This window comes from Rhineura floridana, chromosome 11 (assembly GCF_030035675.1).
Source record: "Rhineura floridana isolate rRhiFlo1 chromosome 11, rRhiFlo1.hap2, whole genome shotgun sequence".
NCBI lineage: Eukaryota > Metazoa > Chordata > Lepidosauria > Squamata > Rhineuridae > Rhineura > Rhineura floridana.
The window spans coordinates 21,310,193-21,335,566 of record NC_084490.1 but is presented as its reverse complement, the minus strand read 5'-3'; the positions used below and the strand labels follow the sequence as shown (position 1 = coordinate 21,335,566).

The 25,374-nt window shown below is 44.4% G+C and overlaps 1 protein-coding gene across 5 annotated transcripts in view; it reads right to left on the bottom strand.

Moving 5' to 3' along the window:
- Positions 1-3,453: 3,453 nt before the first annotated feature.
- The window catches only part of PPP6R1 (protein phosphatase 6 regulatory subunit 1), a 59,248-nt gene continuing 37,327 nt past the window's right edge, over positions 3,454-25,374 (bottom strand). For 4 of the 5 annotated variants that reach the window (XM_061590113.1, XM_061590112.1, XM_061590109.1 and 1 more), the window contains 10 exons: positions 24,770-24,859; positions 24,001-24,098; positions 21,573-21,630; positions 21,330-21,478; positions 18,648-18,796; positions 18,312-18,489; positions 17,673-17,755; positions 11,276-11,372; positions 8,455-8,574; positions 3,454-6,162 (listed from right to left, as the gene is read on the bottom strand). In XM_061590113.1, coding sequence (XP_061446097.1) covers positions 6,159-6,162; positions 8,455-8,574; positions 11,276-11,372; positions 17,673-17,755; positions 18,312-18,489; positions 18,648-18,796; positions 21,330-21,478; positions 21,573-21,630; positions 24,001-24,098; positions 24,770-24,859 — 1,026 coding nt within the window. In that variant the 3' untranslated portion in view covers positions 3,454-6,158. The remainder of the gene's footprint in view (positions 6,163-8,454; positions 8,575-11,275; positions 11,373-17,672; positions 17,756-18,311; positions 18,490-18,647; positions 18,797-21,329; positions 21,479-21,572; positions 21,631-24,000; positions 24,099-24,769; positions 24,860-25,374) is intronic. The other variant, XM_061590111.1, reaches the window with a different exon arrangement.

Here is a 25,374-nt window from a genome sequence, read left to right as displayed (position 1 = left end):
TTTCTGGATTATTTTCAGAGATCTGCTCTAGTTTGCTTCTGCATAAGAGAGCCACTTTACCCAATCCTCTCTCAAAGTAACAGGTCATGGAATTTTATTTCTTTGACCTGGTTCCTCAGAGAAGGCATTGCTGCAAGTCCATGAGCTGGACTGCTTCTGATTTTAAAGTTTCTCATTAAGTAAATACTTATGAAGAATAATGGCTCAGTATCTTTGCCTGTTCCTTCTGATGTGGCATTTACTCACAACATGGGCATCTTCAGCATGATTAGAGAATTAGATTAGGCTGGGGAGCTTACACTTGAAATACCTATGTAGCTGTGAAGGTGACGAGGTAACCTTGGACCACTAACAAACATCTAATTTACCTCACAGGTTTGATCTCAGGATAGAAGGGAGAGGAAGACAACCATGTATGTCACCTTGAGCTTCTTGCAGGAAAGGAGGTAAAACTTTATGAATTTTTTGGAGGCCCCTTGTGTGCGAATGCCTCATCTTCAAAGTATAGAAGGGGACCATCAGAGTCAAACCCTTTTCTGTGGTGGGGCCTCATTTATGGAATGGCTTCCAGGACTACATGGTCAGTGCCTACTTAGGACTCTTAAGCTGTTTTTGTCTGCCCGCTCAAATCAACTATTGCTTTGTGATTTTAGTTGTTTTACTGTTATTTCTAGATGCTATTTTAGGACACTTGTATTATTATTATTTGTGTGTGTGTGTATTGTTTAACTTTTTAATCATTTTTGTCAGCCACCTTGTGAATTTGCTTAAGCTGAAGGCCGGATATAAATCCTCTACATTAATAAATGCCATCCTACTATTTTCAAGAATACTTTTGCAAGAGCAATATTTGGATCTGCCCTCTCTGCCCTAATCACCTCCTCATCAGAAATAAACTTTAATACTCAACTCTATACCCACTTACCTGGGGATAAGTATGAGATCTGTTGGCTGGTGCTAGTTTGAAAGCATTCAATTGACCAAACAGGCCAGTGTCGATTCAAGTTCATTTTGTCTGCTAGCTACTGTTTTTTTCTCCTCACAAAAAAATTGATATTAACATCTATAATTTTAAAGGAAATACTGATAATTCTAAAGGAAATATCAATAAAAATATTGATCTTAATACCGATATTAAAAAAAATCTGTTTTCAAAAATAACAATGGAAAATCATTTCATCTGATCTGCAACAATAGAGAATAAACAATTTAATGGAAAATTTGGTACCAAATCCAAATTAGGCAAAATTCTAGCACATCCCTACCTGGGTGTAAGGTACCCTGAAATAACTCCTGTGGAGTTCAGAGTAGACAGGTATAGGACTGCACTGTTAATAAACTGTGGTTAAACAAGACGTAGCCCAGTGAAACTACATCATTTTGTCTTGCCTTGACTGCATCACTATAAATTAAGATGATTGTTCTAAACCTTTTAATATACCGTCCCTGTTCCCATTCCCTTCCTCCCCCCATTTCATCCCAGAATTGACAAAAAATTACAAATATTTACCCATGAAGGTAGAAGATCTATTTAACAAAAGTAAGACCCACAGGGTTCCTCAACAGGGTGATACGAGTATTCCTAGACTGAAATATCAGTGATTTTTTAATACCACCATTCTGTAAAAGAAAAATCAATCCAGAGAATTATTACAACTTCAGTTGGTTAAGATTTCTCCATGTATTATAAAATAAAGATACCCAGGGTGGGTTTCTATGCAATTTTCCAAACAATTTTCAACACAAACGAATATGTTGTTACAATGTTGAAGTTACATAACTCTTGGCCAAGGGGAAGTTTATTTTTGCTTAAAAGACATCAGATTATACATGCTGAGAAAATACTTTGTGTTTTGTTTTTCTATTTGTATGCTGCTTTTCCATATAGATGTGCTCAAAGCAGCTCAACACAACAGCAAAAATCTCTATCAGTACCTTCTTGCAGAAAAGTTAAATACCAATTCATTTTGTGTAGACCCTAAGTCCATGAAAGCCATAATATATTTATTAGTCTTTAAAAGTGCAACAAGACTCTGCTGTTTTTCCTCCAAAACCATTGCGGGTGCAGTAATCTATCTGGACAGTTCAGTAACTGATTTGGAAATTGCCGTATTTCAGTAAAAACATTTCCAACAGCATTAGAGTTAATATGCAAATTTGACACGCTTACTTGGGCTGAATGGAGACTAGGAGCAACAAGCTCACTACAGGAAGGCAATTGTCCCTCATTGGTTGTTCACATGCATTTTTCATCCTGCTTTTATTCTTCATTGGATGTGTTGTTCTGGATGGATCTTCTTTTACCTTACTAGTGCTAGACCTTATGAGCTTTGCAGGGTTCTTTACTTCCAAGAGCTGCTCTTCTGTTAAAGGCAGGGCAGGAACTCTTGAGTGTATCTCTCCCCTCCCTTAAAACCATGTCAAGAGAAGAAAGGCTGTAGCTCAAGGGGTAGACCACATCCAGACCGCCCCTGGCATTTCCAGGTTGTTGGTGGGAAAGACCCAGTTTGAAATCCTGGAGAACCACTGTCAGTCTGCATAGGCAATACCGAGCTAGATGGCCCCACTTGGTACAAGGCAGTTTATGTTCTTTATGCTACAAGTCCAATGGAAGGCGCCAGCTTCTCCTGGATGTCCAGGGAATTGTGGCAGGCTCCTGGTTTTCTCTGCTGTTGATTCAAACCTCCGGCATGCAATTCCCACCCCTTTTTTTCTTGGTAATGCCACCGCCTTCCTCCAAGACCACGGCTCTTGCAGCAGAGATGAGATGACGTGTAGATCTGGCCTCATTCTATATGTGTTGGTAGAGTGGACTCGATCACTTCAGATTAAAGGAAAGGGGTGCTATTTTTTTTAATCCCTTTGCTGTAAGTTCCCAGAAATAAAAAGCTAACACATTAGGAAGTTCCTAGCCCATCCTGCTCCTCCTTGCTATACTTACTTCTCTACTAGCAGGGAGTTATTTGCGTAAGGAAGCATCTGAAATTGGGATCTGCCACCTGGTGTCTGAAGAAAGGTCACAGCTCAGTGGTGGGGCATCTGCTTGGCTTGCAGAAGGTCTCAGCTTTAATCTCCAGCATATCCAGGTAGGACTGGAAAGGTCCCCTTTCTGAAATCTCGGGGAACAACTACCAGTCAGTGTACCTGGTGCCCTCCATGCTGGCTGGGGCTAATGGGAGTTGTAGTCCAAAACATTTGGAGGGCACCAAGTTGAGGGAAGGCTGGTGTAGGCAATACTGAGCTATATGGACCAATAGTCTGACACCATATAAGGTAGCTTCTGATGTAAGTGGTACAGTCGACTCTACCACATGAGGACTCTGCCATCACTTTCTGCAATGTATGTAAAGGCAGCCTAGGAACAACGAAGAATTAGAAGCTCCAAAGAAAGTGGGTGGGGAGGAGGCAGTTAAGGAAATATTGTTGTACAGGAAACACACACAGAGCCAAGTCTATTACGGCCATAGAATCTCTTTATTCAAACAGAACACACACATACACACAGGGAAAAAGAAAAAAAATTACTGACATGGCATGACGCAGAGAATGCGAAAGGCCACTTCTGTCCTTTGTGGTTTAAGAGCTTCAAGAAATATTGCCACTTATATTGGGGTGGGGAAGAGGAAAGGGAGAGACAGGAGGGAGTACAAGTTTACTGACCACCTGGAAGTAAAGAGGTGGAGTGAAGAGTGTTTTAGTCTTATGCAAGGGAAATATCCCCCACTGTGACTTCTCTTCCTACCACCCACGATGTTCCAAAGCTAACCTCAACAAACCTTGGTATTAGATTTTCTTGCCACCCTCTCCCCCGCACACGCACCAAGACCCACAGGCACTGGTATTACGTACCCTCCAAATCTCAAGGCATTCTTGGCTGAACCTTTGCAATGCTCTAGTCCTGATCCTGTAGTCAGAGGCAAGGATGAGGCAGTGATTTTTTCTTTAAACACTATAAAAAAGAGCTAAAGAAAGTCCAAAACATGTCAGGAGCTGGGTGGGAGGCCAGAAGAAGAGAAAAAGCAGTAATTCTGGGACCTTTGGTGGAGAATTCTGTTTCTAGAAGCCCCAAGAGAGGAGTCGATCTGGTGGGGTTAAGAACAGGAGGGCAGGGCATGAGAGCTCCTTGGCCTTCAAGGGACAGTAACTTTTTGCAGACAGCCAGGGCAGGGGGAATTCTCTTTGGAGAAAGTATTACAGAGAAGTGAGGCTGCAAGACAGGCTCCCTGGGCACTCTACTGGAGTCATTTCAGTCTTGTGTATGATGAATGGAGGACTCGAGAGTGCCAGAACTCTGAAGAATCAGGAAAATTGGGTTTTGAGTTTTAAAGAAACACAACCCCACACAACTCAGATTCAGGGATGCAGGGGGGATATACAGGGGTCCAAGGGTACATTTCTAGGCTGTACTGCAGGCCTGTGTAATGAATTCCTCTTCTTTTTACAACATAACCCCAGAGATGGAAGTCCTCCCCATTTCTGATGGCCCTTGAGGGAAAAGAATTCAGTATTTTGATCCAGGGTTTGGCATACTTTCTGCAGTTGAAGAGAGTGAGCAGGCCAAAATTTAGCCATCAAATCTTATCTGTTAAAGTGCAGTTGGTCCCCATTATCAGCAATGCTGAAATTGGAGGACAAGCCTGTCAATATTAACTGATGCAGAACTGCCAAACTCCCTGCCATTCCCATTGGTGCAGTTTCCCAAATCACAGACGTGCCACTTAATGCTAGGGATCGTTTCCAGGACCAACTGGTACATACCACTGACAGAAAGGTAACTACCCTCCTCCCACGCCCTTTCCAAAAACAATTGTCATGAGAGGGAGGATGCCGTGACAGACTAGCATACTTCTCCCCCCCAATGCCAATGTAGCTGTTGCTTGGATCTGTGAGACAGGTGGTGGACTTCCTACTGAGCTCTTTAATAGTGACAACAAAACAAACAGCACTGGAAAAAGTGGATGGGGAAGGCAGAATCCACTGGGAGAACAGGATGAGCTCAAGCTTAAATCCCAGTGAGCTAGTGAACATATGTTGAGGGCAGGGACAATCAAATGATGGAAACGTTTGGAAGGGTCATTCCTGATTTCACAGGGGTGGAGACATGACCCACTCTTAAAAAACCTCACTGAGTATATTGGTTGAAGACCACCAGGTGGCAGGGGCAATCCTGAGGGTGAGAAGCAACTGTTTTCATGCAGGAGACAAGCAAGGCTTGCTCTGCCTTCCTCTCCAAGACACCCCTCTGCTCTCTCTTGGATATTAGCTTCAAATGGAGGACTGGGTGCATGCAAGATGCAAAACTATCATTATTTCATCCCAACATGGAAAGGACATTTCATATGGACCTGGCACCTATCGCACAATCCCACATCCTTCACTGCTCTTCCCAACCCCATGGCTCAAGGCAGCGGTCCTCAGCAAAGTCCATCAGGACCTTCTGAAGCAAACTCCTGATCCTTTTTACCCTGTGCTATGCTAATGCCACCTGCCACCGTGACCAAATTTGGAGACAGATGGCCAGGGGGTCAAAGGGAGGGGAAAAGGGAAGATGTGGCAGAATTGTGCTTGCAGGTGTGGCTGTCAGATGGTGGAGGAGCCCACACAAATGGCTGAGAAAGACATTGTTGCTTGACTGTTTTCTCCCTGCTCTGTTCGGTGTCACCCCATTAGAAGACCTCCAATACGATATAAGCATCAAATTTAATTGCATCAAAATAGACAAGGTTTGCTCATCAGTGCAGCACTGTGTATGTATGCATATTGAGAGGGGGAGGTTTGGAATTGCAGGGGAAGAGGCATTGTGTCAAAGGAGGAGAGACAGATATCTCCTTCCTCCCCAATTCCTGGGGGGGGGGCAGTCTTCTTGGGATTCGCCAACCAACGTGCCAGAAGGAGGAAGATGCTTTTGCCCTTGTACGCACATCCATTTCTCCCGCAGGTGCTCATCAGTACCAGGTCCTGATTTCTTCAGTGGTTGCTCGGGGTGGGATAAGGAGAGAGGCTGGGCTCTTTCATTGCCCTTGCTGCTTTCTCTTCTGCCCCCCACTTGCCCACAGGGGTGAAGGCACCGGAAGTAATGGGGACAATCCCTGGCAAAATGGACTTGATCCAACAAGCAGCTGTGGGCCTTCCCCAGTGACGAGACCCACGGAGAGGCTTTATCTGGGGAGGGAGAAAAAAAGCAGAGAGTCATTTCATTCATTTCATTTCATTTATTAGATTTATATACCGCCCGACTAGCAATAGCTCTCTGGGCGGTGAACATAAAATAGCATAAAAAAATACAATAAATAACAAAATCATACTAAATAATACAATCAAAAATCCAATACAATAACATTTTTAAAAGTAAATCAATTTAACTTAAAATGCTTCAGAGAATAGGAGAATAGAGTATATTAACTATTTTGTCTATAGCTGATGTGGCATGTTAAGGAGGAACCTGGGTATTCTTCATGAGGGAAGAAGCACTGCACAATCCAGGAGTTTGGCATCTTGTGAAGAATAAAATCTTGTTTTGACATTAGAAAGCAAGAATAAGCTTCTAGTACTCATGGTTGCAGAGAAAAAGTTTGTCACCATAGCCAAGTTTGTAAAGCAGGTAGCAGCAAGATGCAAACATGGGGGGGGAGGAATAAGAGGGAATATGCTGACAACAGCAAAAAGGAGATGATGGCCAGGACTGGGCCCAATTGCACTAATCAAAACAAAATTCCTGTACTGTAAAACGCTTCATTTACAAGAACATGCTGCACCAGGAAGCAGGCTTTCATATATTGCATAAGGTATTTTTCCTCAGCTAGTAAGAGGGGAGAGGAAGAGTTTTGCAGGTCACTGAACCTAAGTCCAGCTATTGGAAATCCTGCTGAGGTTTCCCCTTTTGCCTTGGAGACTCCACCAGGCATTGCATAAACACTTTCAAAGAGATCTCCACTGTCTCAAGGGATAGAAACTTGGCAGTTAAAGCCAAAATGCTAAATTCTGTGCCAAGTACCATTTTTTACATTTGCACAATCTTGGGTTTGGACTGCACCCTTACTGACATAATATTTGAGAGCAGGTGATTGCTTTTAGGAGATTTTAATGGTTTTTTAAAAAAGTTTTAAACTTTTAATTGAATTGTTTTCGCATTGACATGTTTGCTGATCTGGGCTCCTTTGGAGGAAGGTGCCGGATATTATTAACAACAACATCCTTTATTAGCCCTGGCTTGCACCCTCCTTGAGTGCGTTTGCATGGCTAGATCCTACAAGGCTTCTTGCTTGCCTAGATGAAGGATACAGTAAGATGTGAGAGTGTGTGTAGAAACAAGCCTGCTGTACTTAGGTAAAATTAGCGCTTGCTCTACTTTTGCCTCTGCCCCAACACATCACTGGTATGTGGTCCTCTGGGAAGGCTGCCTACAAGGGAATGTGGCTCTTGAGCTGATAAAGGTTCCCCACCCATGATCTAAACAAACATAATATACAGATAGTTTCTCTATGAATCTAAGTCTTCTTATAAAATCATTGCAACAAGTTCCACAATATCAATATACATTAACTCTTGAAAAATATTCTAACTCTTCCTAACCTAATCTCTTTACATTTGTTATTTTTCAATGTCTCCATTTGAGCATTTATATTGGCATTTAATTACATATTTTTATTTGTTATCTTTAAGGACAGATGTGGCAATATATTAATAGGAAAGACGGGTGTTTTTTAAAAAAAGGATTATATAGCTTCATGGAAAGCGTTAGCTAGAAATAAAACCTCTGTTCAGAGGTAACATAGCTCTGGTAACTTTGTATTTTTAATTTAATTAATAATGCAGAGTTGTGTTCCTTTGCTCTTTGCTTCTTAAAGCGATCTTTTGCTGACTGCATATTGTCTTTTATTTGATATACTTTATAATATTCTTATTGTCACTGTGATTATTTTAGCTTGTTTTTGTTTGTATCTTCTAAGCTGCCAAGATACCTTGTTAGGACAGTAAAAAATTGTATGCATGTATTAAAAAAACAGAAACAGAGGCTATGGGGATGTGCAAGAGGGACTAACTAGCTCTACCAGACCCAGCGCAGTCTGACCTAGCACAGCAGTTCTTGCTTCCTTATGGGCCATTGAAAGACACGGAGTAGATAAAATCGGAACAGTACGACTGCAGAGAAGAGACAGAGGAGATGTTCTGTGGGAGAACCCAGGCCATTCTGTGACCCAAGGACTCCCAGAAATCCCCACCCATGTCCTGTTCCTAGCTGTTTATTTATTTATTACATTTATATACCGTCCCATAGCAGATGCTCTCTGGGCAGTTTACAGCAATTAAACACATTAAAAACAAATATACAAATTTTAAAACACAAAAACTATCACTCCTCCTACAACCTTGCAAAGAGATAATCAGTTCAAAGGCAGACGTCTTCCACGATATCCACCAGACCATATTCCTCACCTATACCCAGCTCCTCACCTGGCTGCCGGTTGCTGCTGCTCTTCTGTCTGTTGGGAGCTGTGCTCAGGTTGTGGAGTCTCTGTTGTCCCCTGGAGAGGTTGGGCGGAATCAGAGGTAGATGGGGGAGTTTCTACTGTGCTGTTGAGACAAGGCCGGGGGAAGGGGAAGGGAGAAGGAAGAAACGCATGCAATTGGTTATGAAGCAGGAATGACCAGTTTCCCCCCATCTCTGGCTTGGTCATGCCACACAAATATTATAAATGCACATCAGATTAGGTATGACGTGCACACACCATTCTTTCAATCTATGTGTTCCTCTATATCTATGACTAGTAAAGTGCTTGTTGCTCAATAGGCTATGTTTCTCCCACGAATGTTAAAGGTGCCCAGCAACTCCTAATGAAAGAGAATTAAGTATTACAAAATCAAGGACACTGACAAGGTGCCAACAACCTCTGCTCCCCAAGCCAGAGAAGAGGCAATTTTTCCTTTATGCCAGTGCTGCTCTTTAAATATGTGCTGTAACAGCGCAGATACACACAACAGAGGAGGGAACAAGATAAAATTAAGAGCCAATATAAACAAGACGCTTCCTGTCCCCCACTTCCCAATTCCAGTTACAAAAAATCTGCTTGAAAAGGGAAGCTTTCAGAACCACCCACATAAAAAGGGCCAAGCTCCCAGATCCGTCACAGTGACCTGGTTTCCATATTACATTAAAAAAATTTAAGCATGGTTTAATGTGAATGAGCAGCATGCTGGTGGACATTGCTGAAATCTCCTACTCCTGCCACGCTGCTAGGGAAGCTTGCCATGCCACCCAAACCTGGGCTTATAAGTTAGTTTCTCTTTTGTTTTTTGGAAGTAGTATTTGTTGAAATTCATTAAAAATCAGCCGTGTTCACTGAGTACCTGTAATCCTATTACTGGCCTTGCCCCATACTCTGACCTTCATCTTCTGCAGTTTAAAAGTTTAAAAAAATCCCTGGCTGATTTTTAATTAATTTAAGAAATTTTACCTTGAACTCAATGATAAAGTTGGGCATGCACAGTAAGAACCAACTGTCAGTGTTCTCAAAGCCAGACTCACAGCTGCTTGGCTTGGCTAATTAGGGGACCACACCCACACCAGACCTTTATTTTACTTGAGACATCATGGCTTCCCCCAAAGAATCTAAAGAAATGTAGTTTGTGAAGGGTATTGGGAGAAGACTCCTATTCCCCTGACAAAGCTCCAGTGGCCATAATGGTTTAACGGTCAGCTGCTCTGATTGAAGGTCTGTGAGGGGAACAGGGCATCTCCTAGCAACTCTCAGCACCCTTCACTAACTACACTTCCCAGGATTCTTTGGGAGAAGCCATGATTGCCTAAAGTGAAATAACAGTCTGGTGTGAATGTGGCAAGGGACAGCTTTGGTTTAAATTTGGGTGGGAGGCTACATGTGCCTGCATGTAGATGAAAAAGGTAGGGGAAACGCTGAAAAGCAATGATATTGTTCACAATGTTTTCCTTTCGGAAAGGGAAGGGGCTTCCACTCTGCCCAGTGCCCACCCATCCAATCTCCTCCCCTCCCCCTCCCCTTACTGCTCCTCCCCCAGGTCAGTTTCACCTATCCTAAACATGATTGCACAGAAATAAATCCCACTGAACTCGAAAAGTATACAGATAATCAGATGCACCCTCCCTCTGGCCCCTTCCTTCACCCTTCCTTTGCCCCTCCCTCCCCCCTTCTAATCCCCTCCTTCCCCCTCCCCCCTCTTCCTCCCCTCCCCCCTCCCTCCCTCCCATGGTCAGTTTTACCTATCTCAAGTATGATTGCATGGGAATAAATCCCACTGAACTCAATAAGCATGCAAATGATCAAACCTGCTCTTCTTCCTCCCCTCCCCCCCTTCCCCTCCCTTCCCCATCCCCTGTGTTCAGTTTCACCTATCCTAAGCATGATTGCAGGGCAGTAAATCCCACTGAACTCAATAAGCATGCAAATGACCCATCCATTCTCAGCAAACTTGCAAAGGATCCCATTTCTTACTTCCCAAATTAAAAAGGAGAGAAATTCACTAATATGCAAAAACCTTTGTGGTTTAAGAACATATCTATAGCCCACAGGAATTTCTATCTAACTTTAAAAAGCAGGGAAATTGGGCAGCTATAGTGAATGCACCAGGGGAGCAGGAGACCTGACCTCCTCTCTGAGATATTGTACTGCCCTACAAATTTGTCAAAATGCAAACACAATTTGGGTTGGTCTTTCACAGGCCAGCTAGACAGCCATCTGTTGGGAATGCTTTGATTTGGATTCCTGCATTGAGCAGGGGGTTGGACTTGATGGCCTTATAGGCCCTTTCCAACTCTATGATTCTATGTCTTCTTTCTATTATTTGGGCTGATTGCAGGTGTTGCCACCACTCCCCATATGCTCAGAGGCACATGTTGCCAAATTCTTCCAAGCTACACAGCAAGAAGATTGGACTGTGAAAGACCAACCCAAATTGTGTTTGCATTTTGACAAATTTGTAGGGCAGTACAATATCTCAGAGAGGAGTTCATGTCTCCTGCTCCCCTGGTGCATTCACTCTAGCTGCCCAATTTCCCTGCTTTTTAAAGTTTGATAGAAATATCTGTGAGCTATAGGTACATTCTTAAACCTCAAGGTTTTTTTGCCTATTATTTATTATTAGTGAATAGATGGCTACGTCATTGTGTTTCCAATATACCAGGCTAATTTTGCGGGAGTTTGTTGATATTAGTGTACGTATTCACCTTAAAAATGTGTTGCCCATCCCTTCAGAGGAATGGACAGCCAGTTATGTCATAGGCCACACCTACCAATCTTACCTGGCTACTGTTGTTATGGTGGTGGGATTTGATGGGTCACCGCCTTCTGGGGGGCCTGTGTCTGGGGTAGGAGGTTCCTGTTGAACACTACAGGCTGCTGCAAGAGGTTGCAACAAAGAATGATAAAGAAGTGATGGGGGACGGGGTGTATTACGTAATACATAGGCATAACACTGATGGAAAGTGTCACACAGAGCTGTAAGCGCCTCTCAACTACTGCAAATCTCATCTACACAGAGTTGCTATTTCTGAGTTTTCAAGCAGAAATAGCCTGCATTTTTTCCGAGCTTCTCACATTATACTAGAAATAAAGCAACAAGAACCCACAGGGTTTGGGAACTGAAGGATGCTCATAAGAAAAGGTGGCAACTACTTCCCCACAGACACAAAAGAATGTATAGAAGCAACATCCATTGATGGGCTAATCATCAGGGGAAATGGCTTGAGGTAGTGATGGGGAGGAGGGAGAGGGAGTTCAGAGTGACCTATGAGTTAGGAAGATAGTCTCTGAGGTGGGAAGCCCATCTTCAAATTCATCCCTGCTCAGGTATGAACCTCACTGAACAGTCTTGGGCAAGTTGCTTTCAGCATAACCAGCTGCTAAGATGCTAGCATGCCAGGGAAAAAGGTAGCTGTAAATTTTAAGGAATGGTTCACATTTCCCCCCCCCAAAAAATGCAAAGAACACTCCCCCCACCCCTGGCCAAATACAAGCAGCCATTTGGATCAAGACCAGCTTCTAAGGACAGGTCTCATTACCCCTACTTGCCCCTTCTCTACAGCTGGGCTATTTTATTTGATAGTGCTGCTACCCCCTTATAGTCATTTGGGGGGAAGGATTCCAGGGTGAACGGAAGTCCATCGTGGTCACAGGGGAAAGGAGAACAAAGGAAGACGGAATGGGAGAAATAGGTGGATGGTTGCCTAACTAATGCCCTGGGAGCCATGCTTTCTCCAACATCCCTGCTCCACTATCCTGGAAGATGTCCAGCCATTCAGGGCCCTTACTAACCAGGCATGAGGTGACTGCTGAGGTCGCCAGCGCTTTTTTGCAATTGAGGTGGGTAGGCAGGAAGGAAAAAAGATTTTATGTTAACAGCATCATCTAGGCCATATTGTGTCCTGCACTAGGCTACAGCACAGTTCAGACCGCCTGTTCCATTAAGGAAGACAAAGAACAGCGAGCCCCAACTTTCATTTATGTCAGAGAAGTTAAACTGCCAGCAGCAAGGGCCCACTCCTCCCGCCTTACAGAAATGACCCTCTGGCATACTGTCTACCATGAAGCATACACAATTAAAATGTCTCCCCCTGCCCCCCAAAAAGGGACAGACCATCTGGAATAAATGAGCTACTGAGTTTGCAGAAAAGTTTGGGTGAGTTATATAGAAAATGTGCTGCTTAAGTCTCAGGTATTTATAACAGGAAGGGAAACATTTCACAGTACACAACCTGGCAGGTGCCAAGGAAGAAGGATAAGAGTGCTGTGATGATCCTGTATTAGTGTAAATAGGGTAAGTGCTGTTTGTTTAGAAGATACATGGTAAGTGGAGTGAAAGAGGAGGGGGAGTGAATGGGCAGTAGAATGCTGGATGATTGGCTGAATGTTTAAAATGGCTGACAGTATAAAAGGAAGAATGTCAGGTAAATCTAGGGGGATGTGAGATGGATGTGGTGTGGACGTTGGTGGACTTGAGAGGGTTGTTTTGGTGGGTTTTGAGAGGAGAGGGTGGAGTTCGGATTAATACTAAGACCAGTACCTCAGGAATAGATGTAACCATATGCTTAAGTGCCTTTTAAAGAAATCTTGTTATCTCTGTTATATAATAAAATACTTATTTGGTTTACCAAAGGCCTGATCCTTGGCTGGGGTTTCACAGACCAGAAGGGAGGGTAAGGTAAATACCAAGGCTGAAGGATAACAAATGGTGGCAGCGGGGAAGGGTAGAATAACACCACAAGCAGTCTGAGTAAATCAAAGGGATTGGGACAGGTTAAGCACGCAGTCACAGAGGTAACCTAATTGAGGGAGATTCAGGCCGAGTCTCTGGGAATACTGGTTATAGGACGTGACTGGTGGTGCTGCCTAGCAGGGGGATCTGTTGAGATCTATGCTGGAGCGGGGAGAGAAACCATATAAAAGGATAGTCCGGACTGGTGGAGTCCCTGGTGGTGCCTAGAGACAGGCAGTAACCACGCGCAGGTAGGAACCTGACAGGGAGAGCCAGGGAAGGGCGTCACATGTGGTGGCAGTAGCGGTGGGATACGAACAACAGAGAATCCAGATACGAACCAAAGAGAGTCCCAAAGACACATGGTGACAAAGGAGAATACGTCACAGGTGTTGGCTGTAGCAGTGAGATACGAATACTAGAGAATCCCTACCAGTGGTGTGGCAAACAGAAATAACAAAACAAGATTACTTGTGAGAGTGACTGGCAAAGAGTGTGTGGCAAAGAGTGAGTGAACTCAAACACCATGGCTGAATATATAAAAATGAAAAGAGAGGAGCTGGTGGAGAAGTGCATAACATTCAATTTACCTCACGAGGGTAAAGGGGTAGATGAATTGAGGGTAGCACTTATAGGATTTGCAACTGCCCAGCAAAAACAACCTGTCAGAGAAGAGACCCCAGAAGGATATTTAAGCAATCCCGCTTATATAGAGTACTTGAGAGAGAAGTTGAAGATGGAAACTGAGAGATTGCGGATGGAAACTGAGAGTGGATGCGGAATTACAGGCAGAAAAGTTAAAATTTGAAAGAGAGAAGTTTCGTTCTGATGAGACAAGGAAAGACAGAGATGGAGCAAAAATAAAAATTACTCCAAAGGACTTTGCTGTCTATGAGCCTGGTCAAGATCCTCAAATTTATCTCACAACCTTTGAAAAGGCAGCTCAGTTGTGGGGGCTACCTGAAGATAAATACATGCAGTATTTATCAAACCTGATCAAAGGGGAATTGGCAGAGGTATACCAATATTTCCCCTCAGACAAGCCCGTCACCTATGCTGAGTTTAAAGAGGCAGTCTACAAAAGATTCAGACTGGGGCCTGATTATTTTAGAAAGCTTTTCAGAAACTGCCAGATACAGACAGGGAGGTCTTTCGTGGAGCTAGGGGCAAAACTGATGGACATATTTGGGAAATGGCTGACAAGTGCAAAAGCTCAGTCAGTGGAAGAGGTGAAAAGCCTCATGATACTGGATCAATTATACCATCAGTTATCACCAGAAATAAGGCTCCTGGTCAAAGACCGTTCCCCTACATCTGTGCAGGAGGCCGCAGAGATGGCGGATCACTTCGCCTCCAATAGAACTGGCTGGGTGGGGAAAACATCAAGAGATTTTAAACCCAGACCATATAATGCTGGCAGAAGGGATGTGGTACCACAGCGAGTGAGTCCTCCAGTACAATCTGAAGGGCACAGGACACCCCAGAGTGGATCTGTGTACCCTAAAACAGAGAAGAAATTATGCTACAAATGTGGTAGACCAGGGCACCTACGTTTTCAATGTGAGGTTGCCAACCCCATTAGTAATCCTGCTCAGACAAGGGCAGTGAAAACAGAGCCCAAGGCTTTAGAAACAGCGAAAAAGGTTCAGTTCTGCCAGATAAACTGGACAGATGTAACAGACCTTGATTCAAGTCTGAGAGAGGAAGTGAGTGTACAAGGGGCAAATTATTGGGCATTGCTTGACACTGGTGCTGCTCAGACGTTACTGAGGCCAGATTTAATAAAATCTGAAGAAATATTACCTCAGGAAACGGTGACTATCCAAGGAGTGAGGGGTAGACCAGAAAGCTTGCCTGTAGCCCAAGTGAAAATGGAATGGAGAGGCCGAGAGGGCCAATATAAAGTCGGTATTAATGCCCAACAACAAGAACCAGTGATACTGGGAAGAGATGTTATGGGAGCCCAAGGGAAAATATATGTGGTGACCAGACAGCAACTTGGAAGAGAAAAAGAAGCCATGTTAAGGGGGGCTGAAGCAAACAGGGTGGAAACTGTTAGCGAGCCTCAGGTTGCCATAACAACCACTAGCAGGCCTGCTGAAGGAGACAAACTGTATCAGCTGGTCTCTGGGGAAGAGACAGAGCATTTCAGAGAAGAACTGAATAAGGATACCAGTTTGAATCAAATAAAGGAACAAGCCCTGACCCAACAGATTCCTTTCACTGACAAACTGAGGAATCAAGTTGTGTGTGAGAATGGGATTTTATATAGACTGGATGCCTGCTGAGAGAAAGGATGAATGTGAACCAGTGAAACAAATGATGGAGGTGGTGAAAAAGAATTTGAGTCAAGCACAGCAGAAGCAAAGTTACTGGTATGACAGAACAGCCAGGGAACGTGTGTATGATGTGGGAGATATGGTTATGGCGTTCATACCCAGGAAATATGACAAATTACAGGCTAACTAGGAAGGACCATATACCATCAGAGAAAGGCTTGACACAGTGACGTATGTAATCACCACAGACCAATTAAACAAAAGCAAAGTGGTTCATGTAAATATGTTAAAGCCTTACCATACCAGGGATGCACAGGTGTTGCAAGTTACCTTATTCCCTGAGGGAAGTGGGCCTGAACTTCCGGATTTGGTACAGGAAAGCAAAGACAAAGGAGGGGTAGATCAAGTGGAATGGTCAGAAGAGGTGCAGGAGGAAGTAAAAGAAGAGATTCTGAGAGTTTTGAAAACCTATAGGAATCTCTTTAGCAACAAACCTGGCCGAACCAGTATAGCCAAACATTCCATTAATACTGGAGATCATGCCCCAATCAGATCTATGCCGTGCTGTGTGAATGGGAAAGTTGTGAGTGAAGTAATCTGTGTAGGACATAAGGTGGGGAGTGGAAAAATCACCCCCTTATGGAGCAAGGTAGAGGCAGTGCAATCGTGGCCTATCCCCTTGCATGAATTAACAAAGAAGAAGTGTTCTGAGCGTGTGGTATGGACGGATGAATGTCAGAAGGCTTTTGATCTGCTGAAGCAAGCCTTGTGCCAAGGACCCATATTAATAGCACCAGACTATGAGCAACCATTCATCGTGGCTACAGATGTGTCGGACCTCGCGCTGGGAGTCATCTTGCTGCAGGAAAGAGAAGGCACCAGACATCCAGTGGCGTATCTGAGTTGCAAGCTGACGCCGAGGGAGAAAAACTATTCGTCGGTCCAAAAGGAGTGCCTAGTGGTCATGTGGGGACTGAACAAGTTGCGCCCATACGTGTGAGGACAAAGATTCACGGTAACAACGGATCATCGGGCCTTGTTATGGTTGCAGACTATGAAAAACCATAACACTATGCTGCAGAGGTGGTCCTGGGCCCTACAGGACTATCAAGTGGACTTCCAGTTCATAAAAGGCAAGGACAATGTACTGGCCGATGGACTTTCCAGGCAAGTGGCTGGGACTGCAGTGACGTGACCAGACGGAGGAACAAAGAAAGACATTTTCCCCATAGAGACTTGTTATATTGTTAACGCGACGTATAAATCCTGGAACAGGAATAATACTCTGCCGTTGTTTTAAGGGGGGGAAATGTGATGATCCTGTATTAGTGTAAATAGGGTAAGTGCTGTTTGTTTAGAAGATACATGGTAAGTGGAGTGAAAGAGGAGGGGGAGTGAATGGGCAGTAGAATGCTGGATGATTGGCTGAATGTTTAAAATGGCTGACAGTATAAAAGGAAGAATGTCAGGTAAATCTAGGGGGATGTGAGGTGGACGTGTGTGGACGTTGGTGGACGTTGGTGGACTTGAGAGGGTTGTTTTGGTGGGTTTTGAGAGGAGAGGGTGGAGTTCGGATTAATACTAAGACCAGTACCTCAGGAATAGATGTAACCATATGCTTAAGTGCCTTTTAAAGAAATCTTGTTATCTCTGTTATATAATAAAATACTTATATGGTTTACCAAAGGCCTGATCCTTGGCTGGGGTTTCACAGACCAGAAGGGAGGGTAAGGTAAATACCAAGGCTGAAGGATAACAAATGGTGGCAGCGGGGAAGGGTAGAATAACACCACAAGCAGTCTGAGTAAATCAAAGGGATTGGGACAGCTTAAGCACGCAGTCACAGAGGTAACCTAATTGAGGGAGATTCAGGCCAAGTCTCTGGGAATACTGGTTATAGGATGTGACTGGTGGTGCTGCCTAGCAGGGGGATCTGTTGAGATCTATGCTGGAGCGGGGAGAGAAACCATATAAAAGGATAGTCCGGACTGGTGGAGTCCCTGGTGGTGCCTAGAGACAGGCAGTAACTACGCGCAGGTAGGAACCTGACAGGGAGAGCCAGGGAAGGGCGTCACAAGTGCCTGTGTGGGAGGAGAGGAAAAACCACAATGGCTTATATTTCTGGATGCAGTCATACTGTTTCTGAAGATCCAAATCACCACTCACCTCCTGCTGGAGATACATTGCTTTGCGTCACTTCCTGAGGGAGGGTTGCAGGGGAAGCAGGGTCCACAAGTGCTTTGGGGGGCCTACAGGACAAAAGGATAAGATAATAATAGGGTGGAGAGGAAGAAACTATGCCAACAGAGCCCCTTCCTTGATTTTATTTATATACTGCCAACTCATAAAATATCAAGGAATGGACTCTATTGTACTAGTATGCATATTATGTATAATAATACATACACCATAGAAACAATTCAAATTAATCATTAAAATGACTAATCAAGAAAGTTTAAACAGCTGCATGGTCTGTCAGCATAAAAAGGTCTTCAAGAGATTCCTGAAAGTCAATAGCAAGGGTGTCTGCTAAATCTCTAATAGCTGAATTCTGGTTGAAACCTGTCAGGCCTCTGTGACACAGGGGACAACAGCACTCCTCCAGATGATCTCCACAATCCAGCTGGGGTATGAGGGTTCGGGTGGTCCTCAAGGTATCCTGGACCCGAGTTATTCAGGGCTTTGTATCAGGCTCATCTGGTTCATTATATCCCCCCCCCACACACACACACACACACCCTCCAATACTCTCCTGCTCTGGACACTCAGCTGGTCTTAAACAGGTTAAGCATTCCAAGGCTTCACCTCTCTTGCTGTATATGGGGTTCTGTAAATGAGGCCCAGTTTTTATCTGTGGTGGTGGGGCAGGAGTCATCGGAGTTGGGACGATCCCACACTGCTGCTCCTGTGTCAGCTGCTACAGGCTGCGAGGACACCATAGATACTGAAGAAGGATCAGAGGGACTGTCTGTCCAATTGGGGTCTAGGGAAAAACAGATTTGCAAAGAAGGTCAGATCTAACCAGTGCTACAGTGCACAAGCAGAACAGCTCCCCAAGTCAATAAGAAGGTGACAAGACTCCATTTCACCATCTACCAAATTCCCCCACCCGGACAACCCAGGTGCCCCTAGAGCCCTGACCTCCTAATGTTCTCTCTGCCTCCATTTGTTCACCACAGCCATTGCTGATATGGGTGGCATCTCCGTCTCCCCCGCCAGGATCTTCCTCTTCGCCTCCTTCTCCCTCTTCCGAGTCCTCGCTCTCTTCACTATCTGTGCTGCCAAGACTTCTGTTGAAAAAAGGCAGGGGAAGAGAGAGAAAGAATGGAGACAGTCCAGATTATGTACATGACCAGCAATTTTCTCTATGCCAACTATGTTGGACAAATGGAGATACTACCACTCTTTCCGCAGACGTCTGGCTCACAGGAATATATGAAGCTACCTCCAACCAAGTTGGACCATTGGTCCATCTAACCCGTCTACTCTGACTGGCAGCAGCTCTTTCAAGGTGTCAAACTCCCAGCCTTGCTACCCAAGGTATTTTTCCTTGGAGGCACTGAACATTCAACCTGAGGCCTTCAATATGCAAACCATATCTTGTCAGGAGACCCTTCAAGCAGTAGTTGAAATAGCTATGGAAGCAAAGTCAATAAAGCCCACATGCCAAGAGAAGAAAGGCATGAAAGAGACCATCGCTGTGAGGAAATACATCGAAAAGAATTGTCTATAAACGGAGACAGAGCAATCTGATAGCATAAAGCAATCTTTTGGGCCTGTTAAGAGAAATTCCTAGATTTAGCTGACAAAATTCAAGAAACTGGAAATGGTAAGGAAAGCCTTACTGAACTGCTGGCACTGACAAGACTGGCCTCAAAAAGGTCATTACATTTGGAAGGATAAGGGCTGATGGGAGTTACAGTCCATGACATCTGAAGGGCAGCATGCTGCTCAGCCTTCCAAGAAAAAAGATGATGCCCTATCTAGGAAACAGGTTTCCATCAAGCTAAAGGGACAAGGTGAAGGGATACAGGAGCCCCACGTGCATTCTTAGATGTGGACAACTAAATGGGGCTTCCTATTCAGTGACAACATTTGTAGTATGCAGTAAAAAATGGCCACAGGCTGTAAAATGGCCTTCAGTATTACATCTTAATGATTACGTAGGAAGAGAAAAACGGGTCTCAAAATGTAACATATACATAGTCTTAAATGAAGGCAGTTTACAAGGGAGCAAATATCTGATGGGAAAAGGACGGGAGGGGGGAGAATTAGACTTAAAGACTGGGCCTGTATGTTTAGAACACAGAGGCAGATATTGTACACCATCACAGTATTGGATTTTATTACTACTACTAATAGTGCTGTAAATTAAGTAATTTAAGCTGCATTGAACACTGTACAAATTACAGATTAAAAACCAGCCAGTCCCTGGCAGAAGCAGCTTACTTGCTCATTTTCCCTTAAGGGGGAAGGTATTAGGCAGGGTCTCCTCCTGCAGATGGGCGCATGGCAGCCTACTCTAGAGAACCCAGGAGCTGAGCCCTTCTGCGTAGTTCTTCGGCTTATGGTTGACATCAGATCCTGAAGTGCTCTTGCATTTATTCTGCTGGTCATGATCCTGAAAGCCTTCCCCCTGCCCCACTAGCTAAAACATCATTGGGCTTCAGAGGTCAACTGAAAACATTTTTATTTACTCAGGCTTTTGCACTTTGACAAACAAAAGGTGTACTCCTCATCTGCAATGTATGCACTTCTGTTTTAATGGTTTCCTACTAAAGTGTTAGTGCATATTTTTTTAACTCTGTGTACTGTATTTTGTTGTTATGTTTGATGTACATCACCCTGGGCTCTTTCTGAGGAAGAGTGACATATAAATTATTATTTTATTTTATTTATAAATAAGGAGGCGGAAGGAGCCCAGACACAAACCATTAGGGAGGAAGAGCTGCCATGAGAAAGTCCTTTGTAAAAAGCAAGGCCTTGTGAGCTCAGGAAAGCCACAAAGTAACCTACTTACTCAGCGGAGAAGGGCATAAAACTAGATCATAAAAATAATAGATGGGACTCTTCTCTGCAAACCGCCAAGGAAAGAGAAAGTCCTGCCCAGTGAAAGTGGGTAGGAAAGAGTTGCTCACCCATTTCAGGATGTCCTCTTCCCTAAGAGCAGAAACCACCTTTACAGCAAGACTAAAAGTTTCTCTCTAAAGCAGCCTTCACAAACCTAGTGCCCTCCAGATATTTTGGATTCCCATCAGTCCCAGCCAGCACAGCTAAAGGCTGATTTAAAGAGACACAACACAAACAGGAGAGGGGAAGAAAGAAAGAACGAACAGGATGACTCAACTGAGAAATGTGCGCTTCACACAGGCGATAACAAAAAGGCAAAAGCTATTTTTATAGGAGTTAAAACAGAAGTAATATGAGCTAAGTTTGCACTGGGGAAAGAAAAAAGGCTTTTCCAGGGGTTTACGCTTGGGGAGTCAGTCAACAGTACCCTTTCGGTTTCCAAATGCATCTTATTCATTGTAGTATGATCTTATTTTCCAGTTGTTTTATTGTTTGAATGTGCTTTACTCTTATGTACACCACCTTGACACAGATTGTAATAGATTGTATATATTTTTATAAATGAATATTAAATAAAGGGTACTTAGATGTTTCTGAAAATAAAGGTGTGGTTGATTAACACTGGGGAAGATTGTTCCAAATGAAAGGAGAACAATAAGAGCAAAAGAAACCAACCAGTGCCCTTAAGTCCAAAGTCTGTTTGACAGAACCAAGGAGCGCTGTTACATCTTGGTGCAGGTGATCCTCCCCTACCTGACTGCGGCAGGCTGGGCCGTACTGGAAGAGACAGCAGCCTCCTTCTCCTGCCAGATGTCCTCCCCATCGGAACCGTCAGCCTCTTCATCATCGTCAAACTGCTGGATGCGCTCTTTGTAGCAGATGTCAAAGAGGTTGGAATTGGGCTGCGGGACAGGGATGGAGAGAGGGATGGAATAAAACATGGGCCAAGTTCAGAAGGGAGCAAAGAAGAGATGGCTCTGGAGGAGAGACACTTACGCTGTCATCATCAGCATTCAAGGAGAAGGTGATGTTGGCCGTCTTGTCAAAGGGGGCGCTGAAAGAAAGCAAGGAGACCAAGAGGAAAGTTGGAACGTTGCTGTGTGTCGGTATGGGAGAAAAGCAAGGCCTAGTTGTGGAGAGAAGGGAAGGAAGAGGGATCTACATACTGTCATGGGGTTGGGAAAAAGCTCCAGAAATAATAATAGCACTTTATAGAGTGGGTGTTCATAGCACTTTATACACAATAATCCTGCATTGGTATTATTATCCCCAGACTAAGACAGAGATAGCAGGTTGCCTCCAGATTCATATGAGCTCATGGAGAGAGGAGACTTTGCCATTTGTGGCTGTCTTGGCTACACTCTACACTTGTTCTTCTTTCAACAAAGCAACAAACTCAGGCCTCCCCATGCTAGCATTTCAACAGGTTCACCTCTCCATCCATGCCCCCAGCCCACCAGTGTGGTTTAGTGGTTACGAATGTCAGCCTGGGACCTGGTAGATCAGAGTTCAAATCCCCGCTCAGCCATGAAGCTCACTGGATGACTTAGGGCCACTCACTGTCTCTCAGCCTAACCTACCCCACAGGGTTGTTGTGAGCATAAAATTGGGAGGGGGAGAACCATTTCTGTATGACACCTTGAGCTCCTTGGAGGAAAGGTGGGATATAAATGAATTTCTTTTTTTTAAAAAAAATCACATGCTTTGCCACAGAACCCTTCCCATAAGAAACACTCGCTTCAGTCCCCTTTTCTGTTCTCAGCATTATCTGTGTTACAGCCAGAAATCCATGGTGGCAGAACATCTACCTGACCAAACAGAAGGCTATATGATAGACTATATGCAGGCAGCCAGAACTAAGGCACAAGCAGTCACTGTCCGCAAGTTAGGCTACCCACCAATCCTCTCCACAAGTTTTTGTTATACTGTTGTTTTTGTCCATCTTATTTCCAAGGGGCTCAGTGCACATAGCTATACTTTAAACTAGCATACAAGAGTGCTATGTGCATGTGCAGAATAGACCTGGGCTTCCACTTCTAGCCTGATCTGCATCAGTGACATTCTTATTTGGGAAAAATTTAGGTGGCACTGCGGAGTTGAAGGGGACAGATGTAGCCCAACGCACCCGCCTGAGGCTGGAAAGGAGTATAGCAGCACATTAGGCATTACCTTTTTAGCTGTCGGAAGTGAGCACTGCAGGGCAGATTGGCAGAGAGAGAGAGAGGGAGAGAAAGAGAGAGAGAGGCAGACACATGAAATCAGGGGGGCCGGGGAAAGAAAGACTGCCATGGGGTTGGGGTGAGGGTAATGCCAATTACACCCCAAGCACCTTCTTTTGCCCTACTTCTGCCCTTTGGAAAGATGGGATTCATGCTGAAGCTGTCTCAAAAAAAAAGTGCCAAAGAATGAACGACTGGGTAATATTTGCTGAGAACATTAAATATTTAGGTGGTAACTGGACCCAAGAATCCAAGAGGCCTTCCTCCTTGCCAAGCAAGATCATCTAGTTAGCAAATTGAGCAAAGCCTGTTTAGAGCCAGAGCCTCTGGGATGGGAGTTGAGTCTAGGGGAAACCCCATTCCCCTCCCCAAGAAGCTAGTTGCCCCGCCTTCCAAGTGTGTGAAGAAACCTTTTGTATGTTACTTATGGGCTTCTCAGGAACATCTCACTGGCCACTAAGAGGGGCAGAATGCTGGACTAGAACAGCCTTTTGGTCTGACTCAGTAGGGATCTCCTTATGTTTTTATAATCCACTTCTTTCAAACGATCCCAAGAATCCCATTGGCCTAGATACACTATGTCAGGAAACATAGGTGGAGCATAGGGAAGTAAGTCTCGGCTTGAAATCTCCCCTTACTTCCTGGGCCCTTCACCTGTCTTCTTAAGAGAAGACAAGCAATGTTGGCTTACAGAGCTCAACCTCTCACTAGGATGCAAGGTAAACATCTAGCATCTCCCATGGGTGGGCTTTCAGGTCAAGAGACAATGGACGGCATCTCTTCACTTCCCAGTTGAATGTTGTGTACCCTTGTCACTCTATGACAAAATATCTGGCCTCAAGTGCTATGGTGCCAAGTGCATGCAAATTACACATGCCCCAGATTTATGGAAGGCCAATGAATAATCTACCTCTTGCAGCCAAATACAACTGAGATGAAGACCAGCAGAGGAGACATATTCCCTCACACTATCAGCCCAAGTAGGTACAATCCCATGTGGGGCTATAGACGCTCCTCACCACACCAGGGGTTCTAACTGGGAGCTCCCTTCCAGACTACACAGAAATTCTCCAGTGCTGTGCTATTGTCCTCAATGGAGACTGTGTTTATCCTCAGCCCACAAGCACAGAGCAAGTAAAACAAGAAGCTGACACACAGGCACAGCACGGGGAGAGGAAAAGGGAGAGAGTGAACACATCACTAACTTGACATTCTCTTCCTGCTCGCCAAATTCTTCATCATTAAAGCCAAAGTGGTCAATGAACGCTGAAGTCATCTGCTGCAGCTGGTAATCTACAAAGGCCTATAAAAGATGGAGGAGGAAGAGGAAATTAGGGCAAGTGTGAATCACAGTTTAAATGGGAATACTGATGTGTGTGGGTGTGAGTGCGTCTCACACATATATCACAACAAAGAGGGCAGGTAGTTATTAGGTCCAATGGATCTACCTAGATAACATATGAGAACAGATGAAAACAATAGTTGTTCTTTTCCAGAACAAAGCCCTGTGTTATCCATCAGCTCCTAACCCAATTTGTGAAGTGAATCCTGTTTGAACTCAGCTGACAGGAAGAAGCTCATCCCAAATACCATTTGTAGAGTTTTGTTTATAAATTATGATATGAACTAGCTTTTCTGTGTAAGTTTCAAAGCAGTGCACAAAACAACTCATGGAGACACCAAAAGCAATTAAAATGACAACTGGAAGAACAGAATACTAGGATTCCACATACAGTGGTAGCGAAGGTGCCCATAAAGCATAAGGGGAAGGAAATATAAAGGTAGGGAAGGCGACTGGAAGCATTTTCAGAGTAGGCATCAACTGTTTTAGACACCAGGCTTGCTTAGAGATGGAAAAATTGTTCCAAGTTCCTAAGCAAGCATGCACGCTTGTGCCACTAGTCCTAGCTCTGGCCTAGATGGTGGCAGACAAAGAGCAAGGTATGGAGGGGGTCTTGTTGGGGCGACACTTGCCTGCTGCAGGACAGCCTCCTGAGGGAAGTTGAACTCCTTGAGGTCGTTCTCATCATCATCGCTTGACGAGTGGAGATTGTGCATGTTAACCTGAAATAAAGGAAGATAGGGATTCATTATGAGAGCCATTCCAAAGAAAAACATAAAGCACAAGGCAAAGATCAACTGGCCAGGCCGCAAAGTCAGGTAACAGAACCTTCTGCTCCCTACAGCAACAATAGGGAACCTGTGTCACTCCAAATGCTGATGGACAACCCCCATAGGGCTGATGAGAGCTGCAGGCCAACAATGTCCAGAGGGAAACAGGTATCCCAGCCCTGCTCTATGTCTTGGTTCCTGAGCAGACGGCTGAAGTCAGACCTACCAGGCTCCTCAAACTGGTCCCACCAAGCTCCTACTCCCCCTTCACTTGTCCACTGTCTCACACCGTCCCTGGATTGCTATGGCATAAGGCTGCCTTATGCTCCAGAGAACAGACAGCATGGCTGGAAAACAAGGCACCTAGGACTAAGACTGTGGCAACTGGAGCAGACGTAGATCACAGCCCCCACGGAAGCCAAGAAGGATGCAGAATTCACTGGTTAAGTAGAGAGACGCCAGTATAG